This window comes from Hermetia illucens, chromosome 5, assembly GCF_905115235.1.
Source record: "Hermetia illucens chromosome 5, iHerIll2.2.curated.20191125, whole genome shotgun sequence".
In the NCBI taxonomy this organism is placed as follows: domain Eukaryota; kingdom Metazoa; phylum Arthropoda; class Insecta; order Diptera; family Stratiomyidae; genus Hermetia; species Hermetia illucens.
The window spans coordinates 88,399,787-88,415,615 of NC_051853.1; the positions used below are offsets into that span (position 1 = coordinate 88,399,787).

At 39.3% G+C, this 15,829-nt stretch overlaps 1 protein-coding gene across 1 annotated transcript in view; it reads left to right on the forward strand.

Moving 5' to 3' along the window:
• LOC119658279 (protein yellow) overlaps positions 1-15,535 on the forward strand; it is a 41,433-nt gene extending 25,898 nt beyond the window's left edge. Inside the window, exon 2 of the mRNA XM_038065571.1 lies at positions 14,138-15,535. Within this exon, the coding sequence (XP_037921499.1) occupies positions 14,138-15,414 (1,277 nt within the window). The 3' untranslated portion in view covers positions 15,415-15,535. The remainder of the gene's footprint in view (positions 1-14,137) is intronic.
• The last annotated feature ends 294 nt before the right edge of the window (positions 15,536-15,829 follow it).

Sequence of the window (15,829 nt, forward strand, 5' to 3'; positions counted from 1 at the left end):
TGGAAGACATGTAATCGTTAAGCTTAATCCTACTCTGCATTGCAAAACAATATTCCAAACCAAAAATCGTTGAATATTTATAAAAGCCTACAGAAGTCAGTGCAGTCTCATGCTGAGAGATAAAATTTTAATTATTTCAATAATTACAACTATTAAATGTAATGCGTGTTATGAAGTTGTGAAATAAGGCGTCTATATTGATAATCGAAATGTGCAATTAATATAACTGAAACAAGCTGTTATTCTACTATAATTGCTCATTTGAATGAATATGATACATTCATCAGCAATATCATAAATGGTGTTTAAATTGCATAGCAAACCTGTGCACACTAGTCATATACATTTGTATATTATGATAAGAGCGTAATCTAGGTTGAAGCATTTCGAGAAAATTTCTCGCAATAGCAGCTACAATTACTTGCCGTCAGCTACTGTCAACATAATATGATGTGAGACCATAGTTTTTTGCCAATTATAAACTTGTTCTTCGATCTGAAGACACGCATGCCAATAAAAAATGCGTTAAACTATTAGGTGATACTAATACAATCACAATAATGCAGTTTCCGATGCGATTCTATGACGAAAGTGAAATTGTTTTAGAGTTTATGGCCTGAAAATGAATTACCACTACCAGTGTGTCGGGTTGATAAACTGTAATTGGCGGCATTACTGCAAAGGCGAACTTCCTCGTACTATTAAAATGGAATTTACTAGTTTCGTTCATAAACACGTGAAGATAGCCGATACCAGTTTAAAAGAAATTCCTTATAATTTGAAAATCGCTTGCAGCTTGTGCATTCATATGTTAAGTAGGCTGGAGTATGGTACTCACTTATTCCTATAGTACTGGTAACAAAATTAATTGCTCCTGCCAAATATAGGAATATGACGTATGCCACGAATTAGTTCAATGTTCATGTCCTTCAGCTTAAGATGGCCCTTGTATCTATATCAAGTTCCACAAGTTTATTACTAAAGGGAATACCTTACCTTCGTAGTAGCTATCTTCTATGTTTCCAACGGAAGCGAATAATAAATAATAATAAACATTACTAGCATTCATTCATCAACGGACTTTGTTGATAAATCTGAATGTGAATACCAAATCCATTATTTTGAATGTTATTAATCAAAATGGACAACAGAAACAAAAGAGTTAAGCGAGTAACTTGAAGTTTTTCTATAAGATACTCATAAAATGAAATCCTTGGGATAGTAAAGAAGAGCCCTAAAATACAACTGTTGTTAACCAAGTCTGGAAAACAGTGCCTCGCACATGTGAGGTAGCAAAGATTGGCTACAGAGCACAACCTTACTGATGGTTGAAGCTCCACGATAGTGATAATTAACATGCATATCGCATATCGTGTTTTCACCGTCTTCTTCTGAACCAGTTTCAGAGCATGCGAATAGTAAAGCGGACGGTACAAAAGTAATAAAAATATATTTATTGAATCCTGAGCAAAATGAAATAGGCCAATCTTAGCACTGCTTTAATTATTAATTATTTGACATATTTAGTTACGCATTACGCGGTACGATTCCTTGCCCGGTAACACGAGCATTTAATATATATCTTAAAACTAAGCATTGCCGATGTAAACAGTGACATTCTTTTTACATCTTGTATTATCGTGCATCTGAATAATTGAAAAAATAAATGATCGCAATTGTTGGAATGTCTCTAATAAGGAACCTGATATATGAGCCTATTCTATGCATTTTCTATGCCCGGTTCCAGTTGGTTAGGTATTGTGTGCAGTGATATGTACAATTGTAAGACATCACACATTTTTTGTTTTGTGGAAAACAAAACCTTATTAAAATCGGATCATTGCCCATCTATCTGCCTGTCTACCGAACGCATTTTTCTCATTTCTATTGGTAGGGATGTTGGCATCTGAAGTATCAAATAAAGGACTACGTTTTCGAAATTAGTCTTTCTTTTGGTATTTATCTAAAAGGCAAGGAGTACGGCCCTAAGGAACTGACCACTTATTTTAAAAGCTCATTCGCAGAAACTACCAAACCCGAGAATCTAAAAAAAATCATGAAGCAGTAGGAAAGATACTTTCAAGTTTGGTGGCTCCTATTGTTATTAACAAAGGTGTAGTCGGTCGAAGTCGCTTTTCCCCGCCTATTCACATCACATAGAACGTCAGTATCACAATAAAATGAATAGCTTGACATACTTAGTACATATACAGTACGAACTTAATACCAATCGAACTATTGACCACCCAAATATCCTTACATAAAAAATCCCCAAAACCTTTTGTACCAGAAGCGCCGAGGTGTACGCTTCGGACTCTTTTATAAATTCTTGGTCTAAATGATATGCAGACGTCTCAAAATATGCATTTCCCCACCTTTCAATGTTTCTGAAAGCTACTGTTACATTTAGCATTTAGTGAACTTTACAGCTCGGTCAATTCGAATTGTTACTCTATTCATCCCAATCAACTTTTGGAGGAATCAAACTAGCATTTTCAAGCAGAAATACCAAGAGTACCATCATCAACGGACAAAAATCGGTATCCGATCTTGGCCTACTTTAATTAAGATCCCCGAATATTCTGGTTTTGCGCTAAGGTCCAACAATTCCACATCCCTAAAAGCTGTCTAGCATCCTGGGAAACGCCATCGTTCCAGCTCTGATAGAGCCTTCCACATGATCCTTTCTACTAGATATCGTTTTACAAACTTTCCGGTCTCATACACCACGCACACACCTACATGGATTAAGTGACCAGCCCACCGCAACCTATTGAGCCGGATTTTATTATTATCTAGACTACGGAATCCTCCATCCTCACGTAAGGACTAAAAATTCTTCGGATGATTTTTTTATCGAACGTGGCTAAGAATTTTCAATTTTTCTTGCTAAGAACCCAACTCTCCGTAGAACGCAAGAAGACTGGCAAGATCATTGTCTTGTACAGTAAGAGCTTTGACCTTATGGAGAGAAGTTTTGAGGGGAATAGTTTCTCTAAACTAAAATAGGTTCTGTTGGCTAGCAGCCAATTGAGAACCAATGAGAACCATGTTATGAAATTACTTCATGCATTAACGCAACCTGGGTGATGTGGTTTTCCACAACTGGCTTTCTTTGTGACCGACGTATCAAGGAATGTCTCAGATCTAAAATTTACCTCCACGTCGTCCGTCCTGTGTCGAGTGTTGGCCGAATATAAAGCACAATGAACGGTATTTCCCGTTAGTAAAGATGACGATGTTGCATTGGACATCTGAAATGAGGATATCTGCGATCGATATGGAGTTGCAACAATCCTGGAAAAATTGGGAGAGGAGCGCGATAGTAATTCACGCTAAAGAGAATCCACTTGCAAAGGTTGGTTTGAACATCGAAGCAATAATGTCTTCATACGCTCGATGATGATTTGAAAGCCTCACTACTTGAGTCGAACGGGACAAAGGCTGAAGAAATTGAAAAGGCATACAGTTTTACTCTACGTGTCCGTGCACTACAAAAGAGGAAGTAAGTTCCCAAGTAGTCCGGTCTGTCATCAAGTGGGCGCGGACTCAGCACTCCCACCATCCTTAACAAAAAAAATTTACTCTAGCTTTGCTAGATTAGGCGGCCTTGAAGTTAATGAAAAGACGGCTATATTCCAAAAGTTTTGCCATCTTTTACCGCAGAGGGAAAATCTGATCTGTTGCTAATTTGCCTGGAGTCAAGCCTCTTTGGTATGGACCAATGATGTTCTGGGCATATGGGGCTATCTAGCTTAGTATGGTAGCGTTATACCCACCTTTTTGTGTATGAGATGGACCATGCCACGTTATCAGTCATCAGGCATTGATTCGCTGTACCACACCTTCAGTATAAGTTAATGAACCGCATGATGTGATTGGTTGCCTTCATATTTACTCACTTCAACTGTAATCTCATCGCTTTCTTGCGACATATAATTTCCAAGCCGATGCATTTTATGGACTATTTCTTTCACGGCTTATAGTAGCAGCATTTTTCCGTAGTCTTCATTTGGCAAGGATCTCTAACTCAATGATACAGTGGTTGTTCAGCAGTTTATCAAAATATTCAAATCGTTGCTTGAATATAGCCTTATGGCCAGAATGAGTGACCATCGATACGCAGATGGCTTCATCCTGTTGACTTGTTCGTGAAAATCCCGCGCCAAATGCGGTTGCTCCCAGTAATTCTTGAGTTCACAGATCTATTGGTTCTATCAGTCTTCCTTTTTCTGTCTGTAAAGTTGTTCTCCGCCCAACGAATTTCGTTATGGGTTCCCTACGCGTGCACGTGTTCTTTAAGAGTGCAGTATTGCCTGGAATAGAGCATTCTTCCGTTCCGTTGCTTGCTAATATTCATCGAATCAGTAGTTCGGACTTGTCGGTCCAAGACTTCTGTTAACTGCGGTTATAGCGGCATCCACTTCTCACTTATAGGCAGAGGTTTTGTTATAAAGGGTTTCAAGGTTCATTCTTGCCTGATTGTCAAAGTGGGAGAGGCCTGCACTACAATTTGGCCGCTGTACTTCGGGTTTTAAATGCGGATTAAAGTTAAGCTTCGACTCCAACGTTACTCAATTGCGATGCAACTTGAAGGTTTTCTTCCGCTACTTTGTTATAAACAACCACTAAGTGTTATGTTGGGCGAGTTATGTCCCGAAGTCTTCAAATCAAACTCAGTCCAGACAGTCTTGTTTGAATTGTTTTTTACTTCTTCGGCACGAGCAAATGTGCCGACCACCTCGACGTCATCTACGGACCTGATCACAAAAGCTTGCTGCTGGGCGCCGTAAAACACCTTAATGCATTATGTTTCATAGCTGACAACTGAAAACAGACTCTTGTGCAACATCTGCTGTTATATTGTATGGCTTTGACGTTTTGCTTGAATCCTAATAGTCGAGGTAGTTGCGAACTATACGATATTTGTCTCGCAGAATTGAACTCACTCTTGGTGTCCGGAGAAACCAGTGTCAACACATAGCCTATCATAGATTATCTGGTTGGCAGCTTTGCCACTTGTATTAAGAAGGCAGATAGATATATGGAATAATGACTAACCTTACGGCCTACCTGATTTCAGGTTAAGCACAATTTCTACTCTCCAGGGAACCCTTCTTGTACCTAGTGAGTGAGAGTAAGCCTGTGAACACATATAGAAAGATAATTGGTTGCGTTCTAATTACCAGTTTCAGTGTCTTACTGGGGTTTTAATCCATATAAACGCCGAGTTATGTAGTTATATCCAACACCTGTTCGTTCACGAGGGATGTATTTGTCACTTATTGCTGCCTTTACAAGGTAGTTTCCTAATGAGCAAACATTGTCGTAGCTGTCTAGCACAGCAAACTAGAGCACAGGTAAAATGGAACTTTTTCCCTTTTATGATCTATATTACCAACTTGTATACACTTTCCGATGGGTCAAAATCATTCAAGTTTTTACGTGCGTGTTTATATTCGTGAAATCATTGCTCATGCTCTGCCGAAGAAAGAGGTCACCCAACTTAACTACCCAACTAAAAAGTTTGAAAAACATCCAACTAAGTTATAATTGATCAAATTTGTATCTATCGCCAAAGTTAATTGGAACCCATTTATATGTAGAATGGAAGTATCACATTATTGTGGATAAGCTGATATACTTAATGCATATACTAGTATTATTCTGTTAAGGGAAAGTCGCACCGCGTCCTTGAAGAACTATTGTGCCCATATACTAGTATACTTCATCAATTTTCTTATATTAGAAATCCGAAAACCATTGCACACAGTTTGCCTGTGACACTATTGTGCTTCTAGTCCCGGCTTTGACGGGAACCTCGAAGGGCAGATCTTAGTCAGATTCCTCTTGCAGCGCGGGCTAATTAGAAATGGTTGAATTTCTCTCTTTATCGGTATCTCCTTTACCTGGCCACTGGCATGTTTCTGACAGGCAACCAATTTCTAAATTTAAGGCATATATTAAGGGTTCAGGATTCTCTAGATTCAACTATATAATTAGGATACCCATTTTGGTAAGCAGATGCATTGTCATGTTTGAACTAAGCTGTTCCACTGACTTGCGTGGGTTTCACTTTCTGTTTTGTGTATCGGAAATGCCTGCAGCAAAACAACGTAAAGTTCTTTCTTTAATTCGGTTCCCTACCGATGATGAATGCTATTGTGGGCGGGGGATAGTGTTAATTTATATTAGAGAGTTTTTATTCCTCATATACTGGTATTACGAAGGTCAGTTATCCTCTTCGTCAGTGAGTTTTTATCTACTTTTAGTTGACATTGTGGTTGGTCATTCCTTCTTGTGCACAGATTTATGTATGCGGTAAATAAACCTCTTTAAAAAAAATAAGAAAGGTTTCCCACCAACTTAGATTGCAATCACAGCATCGAGTTTCGTTCACCACAATAAAACCATACCTCATAGCTAACGCTCAGCAAATAAACAGCTGTGAGAATGTCCAGTCTACAAAGAAAATAACGGTAACCAGCGCAGCTTTTATCTATCTGTTCGTTTACCTATCTATCTGGCAGCCTTTGCTTGTTTAGGCACCCGTCCGTCGACCTATATTGTGTGGTATATATGTGGTATCATGTGGTATCATGTGGTATCATGTGCTCTAAATGATGATTGGTTTTTTCGTGAAAATTTAAATTTTTTCCTTATTGTCTTAGACCCTTTTGGCTCAAACTTAGTCCAATCACCACGTTTCTTTTGACATCGGTTTGTTTAGCGGCAATTGCTCTTATGACATTACTCTACAACCTATCAAAATTTTAGCTTTCGCTTCCACTTCCAGGAGACCCAACTATTGGCCTTTTGATCTTTTCTTTTGTCTTTTGTTCGTGCGCACATTCTGATTGTACTCGACATATTCTTAATTGCTTTGTAAAGGTTTTGCTCGTCTTTTACGAATTACGACGGTAAAATTCGTAATTTTATTCGAATGTCGACTAGGAACTAAAGAAAGCGAACGCTTTCACCGGCCGCTCAATTACAAAGATCTTCATGATAAACTGCACACTCGAGATAGCAAAAGAGATCGACTTGTTAAAATCCGACACCAACGCGTACAATATATCGAACACTTCTGTTGCGTTAATGACAAGAACAGTACTTTCCTTCTCGACCGACGAGCCGCGGCAAATAGTTGGCGAGATTCTTTCGAGCCGATTTCTACTAAAGAATTTGTTCATCTTCCATTTCCACAAGCGCTGTCGACGCTTGGAGCCATTCCACCTATAAGTGCAACTAAAATCGAGGGTACTATAAAACAAATGAAATCATTTGAGCTCTGGAAAGCAAAGAGCTGAAACGCAACACTGTGGCTCAGCAGATTCTACCAGAGGAAACTATGCGCTAGTTTAAATTATTCCACCACGATCCGAAAAATAAAGTTCGAAGTGATCATATTTTCCTAGCGTCTAATGACAAAGTTGATCTCGAGCAACTTGTCTAAATTGTTCGATGCAACATATTCTCAGATTGGAGAGAATTTTTTGTCTACCGATCCCCAGAACTCAGAATCAGTCAATGGAGAACTGCTTTATGAAATTACTTCACGCATTAGCGCAAGCTGCATGAAGAGAAAATGTTTATGACCGGTGAACTAATGCACACGTTCTATCGCCCCCTATGGTCCTGAGTATTGGTCCACTATAAAGGACAATAAACGGCGTCTCGCGATAATTAAGACAATGATGTTGCGTTGGTCTAGTGGCGTAACATGCCTTGATCAAGGAACGATTACGAAGGACAACGGGCATCGGTTTTCAGTGGGGAAGAAAGAGACGCAGACCTAAATCAGTGACTTAGTACGTTATGATTATGTTCCACACAAAGGCAGCTGAAAAGGTAACGCATTACACCGATTGTTGAAAAATTTCATGAGGAACGCCTTCGACTCTAAGACAATATCATCTGGACTCATCCAAACTCGCTTGATAATTGATAGGAAAGGATCCCACTGTCGACCAAAAAACATACCTTCATGTGCTTGATAAAAGTTTAGAAAGCTCTCAACTTCACCGAGACCATGCTACTGACCGATACCAATTGTGAACCTGATGCAGTCAAGCCAACCCCTCTACCGAACATGATAAATACTAAAGAAGAATTTAAACTCACAATACTTCTGATAAAGTCGAGGGAAAAGTACAAAAACCTGTTTTAAAAAACACAAAATCCTCTAAGTACAATCTATGTATATATTCATTGCATCGATACAATTAACGAATTGCTATATCAATAAAATGAATGCGACAAATGTTACTTTTCGATGTAAAACACTTATAATGTGGAGGTAGAAACGAGATTCCAGAATTTAAAATGACAATTAACGAAGAGAAAGTTGCAACATAGAATTGTTATATAAGATAAACACTAAAGGTGGAAAGGTGTCTTTCTTCGAATATTGTGCCTTCAAATGGAAGATATCTACTAAAATCATCTGCAAGTAGTCGTACCTATATTATTATTTGAGATAAAGTAGAGTAAGGTATCCACATGAATAAATTCCAGGGGGCGAATCTAAAAAAGGACGATGACTTCAAAACCCGCCCCGCTGGCACACCTGGTTACGTTTTTATATAAAGGGTGTTTCCCTAATGTTTGTACATAGTTAAAATGAAAACTATTCCCGTGCTCAGTTAGTTTACTTACACTAAAATTATATAATATATAGTTTAAATTATAATACAATAATTGCGCATTGAAATGAAAAACGAAAATAATAGACTTAAGTCAGCAACTTGAAATTCCAACATTTCCAAGTTTTTCATTTGTATATCTCTTAGATGATCAAACATGACATTTCGTCGATAAAATTAAGCAATTGGTTTATCTAATACAATTTAGCCAAATGCTACAAACTTGCAGTTGAAAGTAAAAACCAAAATGTAAATCATTGACGACAGGTGCCCAACAGTCTACACATGTTGCTTTGGTATAAACAAGTAACACACCCATTTGATGCACACATACTGGACATACCAAACTTTAAAATCATTCAAACATAGTTAAAGCGTTTTCCGACACCATAATGCTGTGATTGATACATTTAATTTTATTACATATAACGTAAAACACAACATTCACTAAGCTACTTATAGCCTCTAATGCAAGCAGCCCCATATACAGGGAGTAATGTTGAGAATCGAATCGGTGTAGGAATTCGACTGGATGTTACCTTATAGAATTAACTTGCACTATATATCCTCAGCATGCTACGCTGCCTTAAAAGATACTGGGAAGCGCACCGACCGGACCATATTGCTGGTACTCTAATCTGCTCGGTTTGTCTTCAACAACGATCAATTCGCGTTCAACTCATGTTATTAGTTACTGGAACTTGCTATGTTAGTTTTCTTTTTATCTTGTTGTAGCCAGACTGGCTACTATTTGCAGACATAATACGGCGAGACAAAAAATAAGTTCGCTAACTAGATGCGGCTAAACATGGGTATGTCTAAGAAAGTGACGATACGCAAGTTACATTTGCGGAATAGTTGAAATAATTGGCTTGTTAATTAGTTGTTTTTGTATTTTTCTTCGCAATGGGTGATGACAATTTTGTCACAATGATAAACGATGTTAGCTTTCAAATATACACTGCAGAGTTGTTCAGGTTTTTGAACTCATAAATTGATAATAATAGTAAGTGGAAATAAATCACTTTCTGGGCTTTTTAAGGGTTGGGTATCAACTTTATATTCAATACGACGCCCATACGTCAAACTTATTTAAATTTTTTCGACTTTATCATTTGAAAATAAACTAAGTGTTAAAAGGTTAACATATCAGTTGGAGAGAAGTTTGAATTTTTACCACACAAAAGAAATCATTATTATCACTCAAATCCGCTTATTAAAAATTCGATTTTTTAAAGTGAAACTAGGTCCATAGTCGCTGAAAATGAAATTATAATAAAAAAAACGATAACAACAAATAGATTGGAAGATGCCATTTACTCTACAAAGGAATGAGCAGGAGACATCCAAGTTTGCATTGAACAGAGCGGTAGTTTGAAGCATCCGAAGTTCACGGTGCTTAGTTATATTTCGTTGCGGGTGTTGAGACTCAACTGCCCGTAATACCCGGCCACTTCATGACACCGGGCCATTGTACCGGACTCATAGGAAAATCCATTATATGACATTCCCCCACTTTTAAATATATATATCAGTTTTGTGTAAAACAAAACCATCTTAAAGTCGATTTAATGTGTATCTCTCGGTCTGTACCTTTTTTGAGTAGGTGAAAATCTTCAAAAGACAATGCGTTGAACAAGCCACTTTGTGGGATTTTACGTACTCCTGGGACAAAAAGCTGTTGAGAATAGCAGTAAGGTGCAGATAGGTGGGAACACTAATCGTTGCTAAGAATTCTCTTATTAAGCTCCAACTTGCCGAATTGAACCCATTTCTAAAACTTCCATCCAATATTTCCTGGTACTGCCCTTTCTGATTGCAAAAACCAGGTTAGAGAGCCACTTGATAAACCATTCTTTGAGGACTGATTTCTTTCGTAAACACTACGGCTGGCTTCAAAGAGCTAAGTCGCCTTAACTCTGCTACTCTTGCTTTTACCACAGTGAGGTTGTGGCATCAAAACAGAGTGGCCACTTCTGCCCAACCTTTGGCGTCCCTGAATGGTGTTCTCAGTCAAGCTAGTAATCAATTTGATGGCATGGTTGATCTGGCTTCATGAAATTATACTGCCGGTATGAAGGCCTTCACTTTCAACAACTTGCTCTATTGCAGATTTCTCGCTCCATCATTTTATACATATAGTGTGTAAAAGGCCTGCAGGTCTCTAACAGGGTGACTCCCCTGGAGGTTTTTTGGCGTTAGGCAGCAGTACCAGCTTCTGAAGGATATATCCACTCGGACATATCTGGTCTATATGTCGCAGCTAGCTCTATTCGGTACACTGCCCAGTCCAAAATATTATTGAGGCCTAATTTGTGGTAGATCTCGAACAACTCGCATGTGGTTACTACAGAAATTATCGTCTTGTTCCAAGATCTTAGAAAGGAGTCAGTGCCTCTCGTTTTATGGAGAAATAGCCCTTGGATGATTTCCAACAAAAGGGTAGGACACATTATCCCTCACGAATTTACGCCCGTCTCCGAGCAGAGCTTTTTAAAACATTTCCTCTTGCTCCGCAGGATAGCTAGCTTGATGATTTAGAAAGCTTTCTGATACGTTCCTTTTCTTTTGCATCTAGTCGTTTTACCCAAACTGGTAGATTTTCTTCCCTATTATTCGGTTAAAGAAAGTTTCACTGCGTCCTAAAAGAACTATTGTCAACTTTTAGTTTATAATGCATCTATAGCGTGTCAAGTGAGCCTACGATATATTCCCAACTTCCAAATATTTCAACTTTGCATCTAGTATTAAGTGTTCTTCTGGATTCCTCAGCCCACTTTGCACTAGTGCTGGACATTGCCCCAAAACGTGTATTGAGGTTTCACTACACTCTCCGCAGCATCTGCAGGCAGTATCCATAGATATCCCTTGCTTCCCCAGGGGATAGTTTAGTCGGCAGTATCCAGTGAGTATTTCGACTATAATCCGGAGGTTTTTCTTGGTGAGGACTGTTTAATCCTTTGTGCGATTGGGTTTCTATACCTCCATAACACGCTGGACTGCTCAGTTTCTAGTAGGTTCCCCCAGTACAGTTCCCTCAGCCATTCCTCTTCATTTTTTAAGGGCTAGCCCCTTCCCGATGCAACAGTAGGGTCCTGTTCATTGTAGAGGTGTTCCTACCTGGTCTTCACTTGCGGTAAAAACCACCTCCGGGCGAATTCAAAACTTTTCTCTTGCCTTTTTATTCATGATTTTTGTCCGTCCACCATTTACGTCCCCGATAAATATCGCTTTGATGGCCGCTTTCGCACTTAAGAAACATATTGTCTCCATTACTTTTTAGTTTACTTTTAGTTCCGTTTTTTTTTTTTTGTACTGCGGGTGCAGCTTTTTTTCCTTTTAGGTGTCTGCCAATCCTGTAGATTATTCCCATCTGTTTCTCGCACTCTTTTGTTTAGTGGCAGGTTGATGACCATCAATTTCTTGTCCGTCAAGTACCTCTGCTACTGTCCCTCTTATGAAAGTGCAGCGGGTTTCGAAACTGTCAGGCATAGACCTCCTTTTGAACCAGCAATTTTAGTCTTTGTCATTTAGGCACTTGGCAGAAGCGTGTTTTGCTTGAACACCTCCTCTTTAAAATCTAAATAACTTATAATATTAGATGTCACGGTGACCTAGCTCGAGGGATATCGACGGAGGAAAAGCGCTTGATGATTCTCCAAAGCTACTCCTTCTAACTTTTCTCTTTTTTTTATCCTGCCAGAATCCTTCCCATAGACATTTCGGTCCACGCTCTAGGGAAGTACAAACACGTGGCCATGCATAGTTTGAACAGAAAGTACAATTAAGTTCTGGTAGTTTTTCTGGAGTAACCGCGGTGTTGGCCTAACCCTACGGTCCTCTTCAAACACGGATTGATTTGGAGATAACAATCAGAGCCCTGCTGGAGCTGGTATAGCGCCACTAGTTTATACTGTATTTATACCAGTAGATGCAAGGACACCGTAAAGTCTCGAAGGCAACTAAAGGGTAGGGCATCCGAGTTGTACAGCGCAAGTCTACGCTTCGTCCCACATGAAACTCCAACAAAGGAGCAAACGGCAAATAACAGAGCAGAGAGTTCCTATCGTACAAGTAACCTCAGGTAAGGCTTCGTGGCCACAGCTACTTTTGATGAGTCCCATGAAGGCTTGGGTCTGATGACCCTAGCTGGTCCCCGGAAAATTCGCCTATTGCAACACGACCAACAAGTCCATGTGAATACAGCGTTTTCTGGAGCTATCACTTGCAGGTTTTCCTTGGCCACTTGGTATCGAGTCAACCAACAGGGTTGCTGCCTCGTCTTCCATCTCGCCACTTCTGAGCACCAAATGGAAAGTACATGAGGGCATATTTACTAAGCAATAGATATGCTCCTACACCTACAGGTTGTCCGTTTGTTTGGCTATATCTGTTTATTTGCCACGAGCAGTTCTGTCGGAAAGAATGAAGCTTACTGACACGATATTGGTCGAAAGATTAGAACTGTGAACCCACACTGATGTAATAAATGACGTAGTTTTATGTTGAGTTTAAAGAAGAGTTACTATGCATGCAAAACCGACTGTGTCTGTTTCATTGGAATCAGTCGCTAAAAAAGCTATTTTACACAGATTCAATCAGAATTTGTATTACATGGGACTGTGTTCTTCCGTTTTGAGCGCGGCAAGATAAATGACTCTCGGATTTGAGACATTGGTTGACGCTTGGATTGCATAGGATGCATTTGGGTTGCACCATTTCATCCAGGTGGTATTAATGTGTGTAGTATATTCGTGGCGCAGTTAGCATTTGGGTGTAAATATTAATCGAAGAAGTAGTGCCTCAGTCATTGGAGTTGGTCATCGGATACTCTTCTTTATTCAGCTTAGCTGCAGTCTGTTCTTCATGAATCGGTCATTCTATTTCTGAACCAGTTGCCTGAGGTTAGGTTCGTTATAAGACACAAAGAAAATATCATCTGCGTAGAGTGGTGTGTAGGACACCAGACGTTGGATGTCTGGTATGATAGGGTCCATGACAAAAACAAGGAAGAGGAGTAGGTGCTACTTTGATGAATATCGTCAGAGAAATGGAGCGGTTTTCATATAACTGCCACACTTTCAACTTTCCGACTGCCTTCTTTTTACCGTAGTGGAACGATTTCCCTGCTTTACTAATTGGAGCAACTAAACTTGAAAGAGCTTAGATGAAATTTGATTGAAGAATTAGTATCACGACTGGACATCGGTTATTAGCCATTGCGATCTAGAAATGAAGTGCTCTAAAATACTTTAAGGCCAACCTACAAATTCAGCTTCTATCCTCCCTATCAACTATTATTATTACAGTCAAATTATAAATCTAAAAAGATTGCCAACGCGAACTATCTTAACTTAAGAAATGTAGAAAAAAGCAGAATATTCCATTCAGTTCAAAGAGCATAGTTAAATTAAAAATTTCAATGAATCAATTAAATTATATGATTCTAAACTATCAATCGTTATCAAGAAAAAACCTTTCTATTTTTCCAGGTATTCCCGCTACACTCACATACATCGATATGCGCAGAACATACAGTGGTTCACCCGAGTTGATACCGTATCCTGACTGGCGAAGCAACGTAGCTGGTGATTGTGCAAATGGCCTGACAACTGCTTATCGAATCAAAGCCGATGAGTGTGGAAGACTCTGGGTTTTAGATACTGGAACTATCGGCATTGGAAACACCACACAAAACCCATGCCCATATGCCATCAACGTGTTCGATTTACAAACAAATTCGAGGATTCGGCGATATGAGTTACGCGCTGAAGATACAAATGCAAATACATTCATTGCTAACATTGCTATCGATATTGGAAAAGATTGCGACGATGCATTCGCTTATATGTCGGATGAACTAGGATATGGCCTGATTACATACTCCTGGGAGCAGAACAAATCATGGCGGTTCGCGCACAGCTTCTTCATGCCAGACCCTCTGCGTGGAGACTTTAATATTGCAGGATTGAACTTCCAATGGGGTGAAGAAGGTATCTTCGGTATGGCCCTATCGCCAATTAAGTCAGATGGCTATCGTACCATGTATTTCAGTCCTCTGGCTAGCCATCGCGAGTTTGCGGTTTCAACACGAATTTTGAGAGATGAGTCCAGAGTTGAGGACAGCTATCACGATTTCCAGGTTCTAGAGGAGCGCAGCAATAACGGCCACACCACGTCTAGGGTGATGAGTGATGACGGAGTCATGTTATTCAATCTCATTGACCAAAACTCTGTGGGATGCTGGCATTCGTCATTGCCATATGACCCGAAAAACCACGCAGTTGTCGACCGCGATGACGTTGGATTAGTTTTTCCAGCTGATGTGAAAATTGATGAGAATAAGGACGTTTGGGTTATATCAGATCGTATGCCGGTCTTCCTTATAGCCGAATTGGACTTTTCAGATGTCAACTTCAGAATTTACACTGCACCGATGTCTAGTTTGATCCAAGGAACAATTTGCGACCTGAGAAATAATGGCTACAGTGGCTACGAAGGAATAACCGTGAATCCAGTCAAGCCTCTTATTGCTGTAGAACCACAGAAACCTCAGATTCAATATCAACAACCGTTGCCAATTTTATACAGTCAACCCCCACAATCTATAGCGTATACAACTCAAAAAGTTCCTGTTGCCATCACCCCCAAAGCGTACGTTTTTAACCAGAACAATGGAGTCACTTACGAAATTCCAAGTCCTCATCAATACACAGTCGATGGTTTGACTGAATTCGGGTATACGACTAAGAAAAATTGGTGGTCCTGAGGACCCTCCTCTTTCTATAAATTACCATTGTTACCTTTAAATTTTTTTCAAGTTGCTACACACGATTTTTTAGGGTTTAATTATGTTTTTTGAATCTTATTTATACTGAATAAATGTTTTCGAAGAAATGACTCTACTTTTCCTATGAGTATGTTATACTCAATTATTTGATTAATGTGATTTATAGTTTCCTTCTTCCCAGTAAGCTTCAGGGAGGGCGCGACCCGGAAAACCTATGATGTCTAATCTTGTTGGTGACTATATAAACTATACATTTTTAAGGTTTTGTGTAAACACAAAACCTTATTAAAATCGGTTTACCGTCTGTCTGTCTGTCTGTCGTCTGTCTGTCTGTCTGTCCGTCACACGCATTTTTCTCGGAGATGGTTATAACGATTGACATCAAATTTGGTAG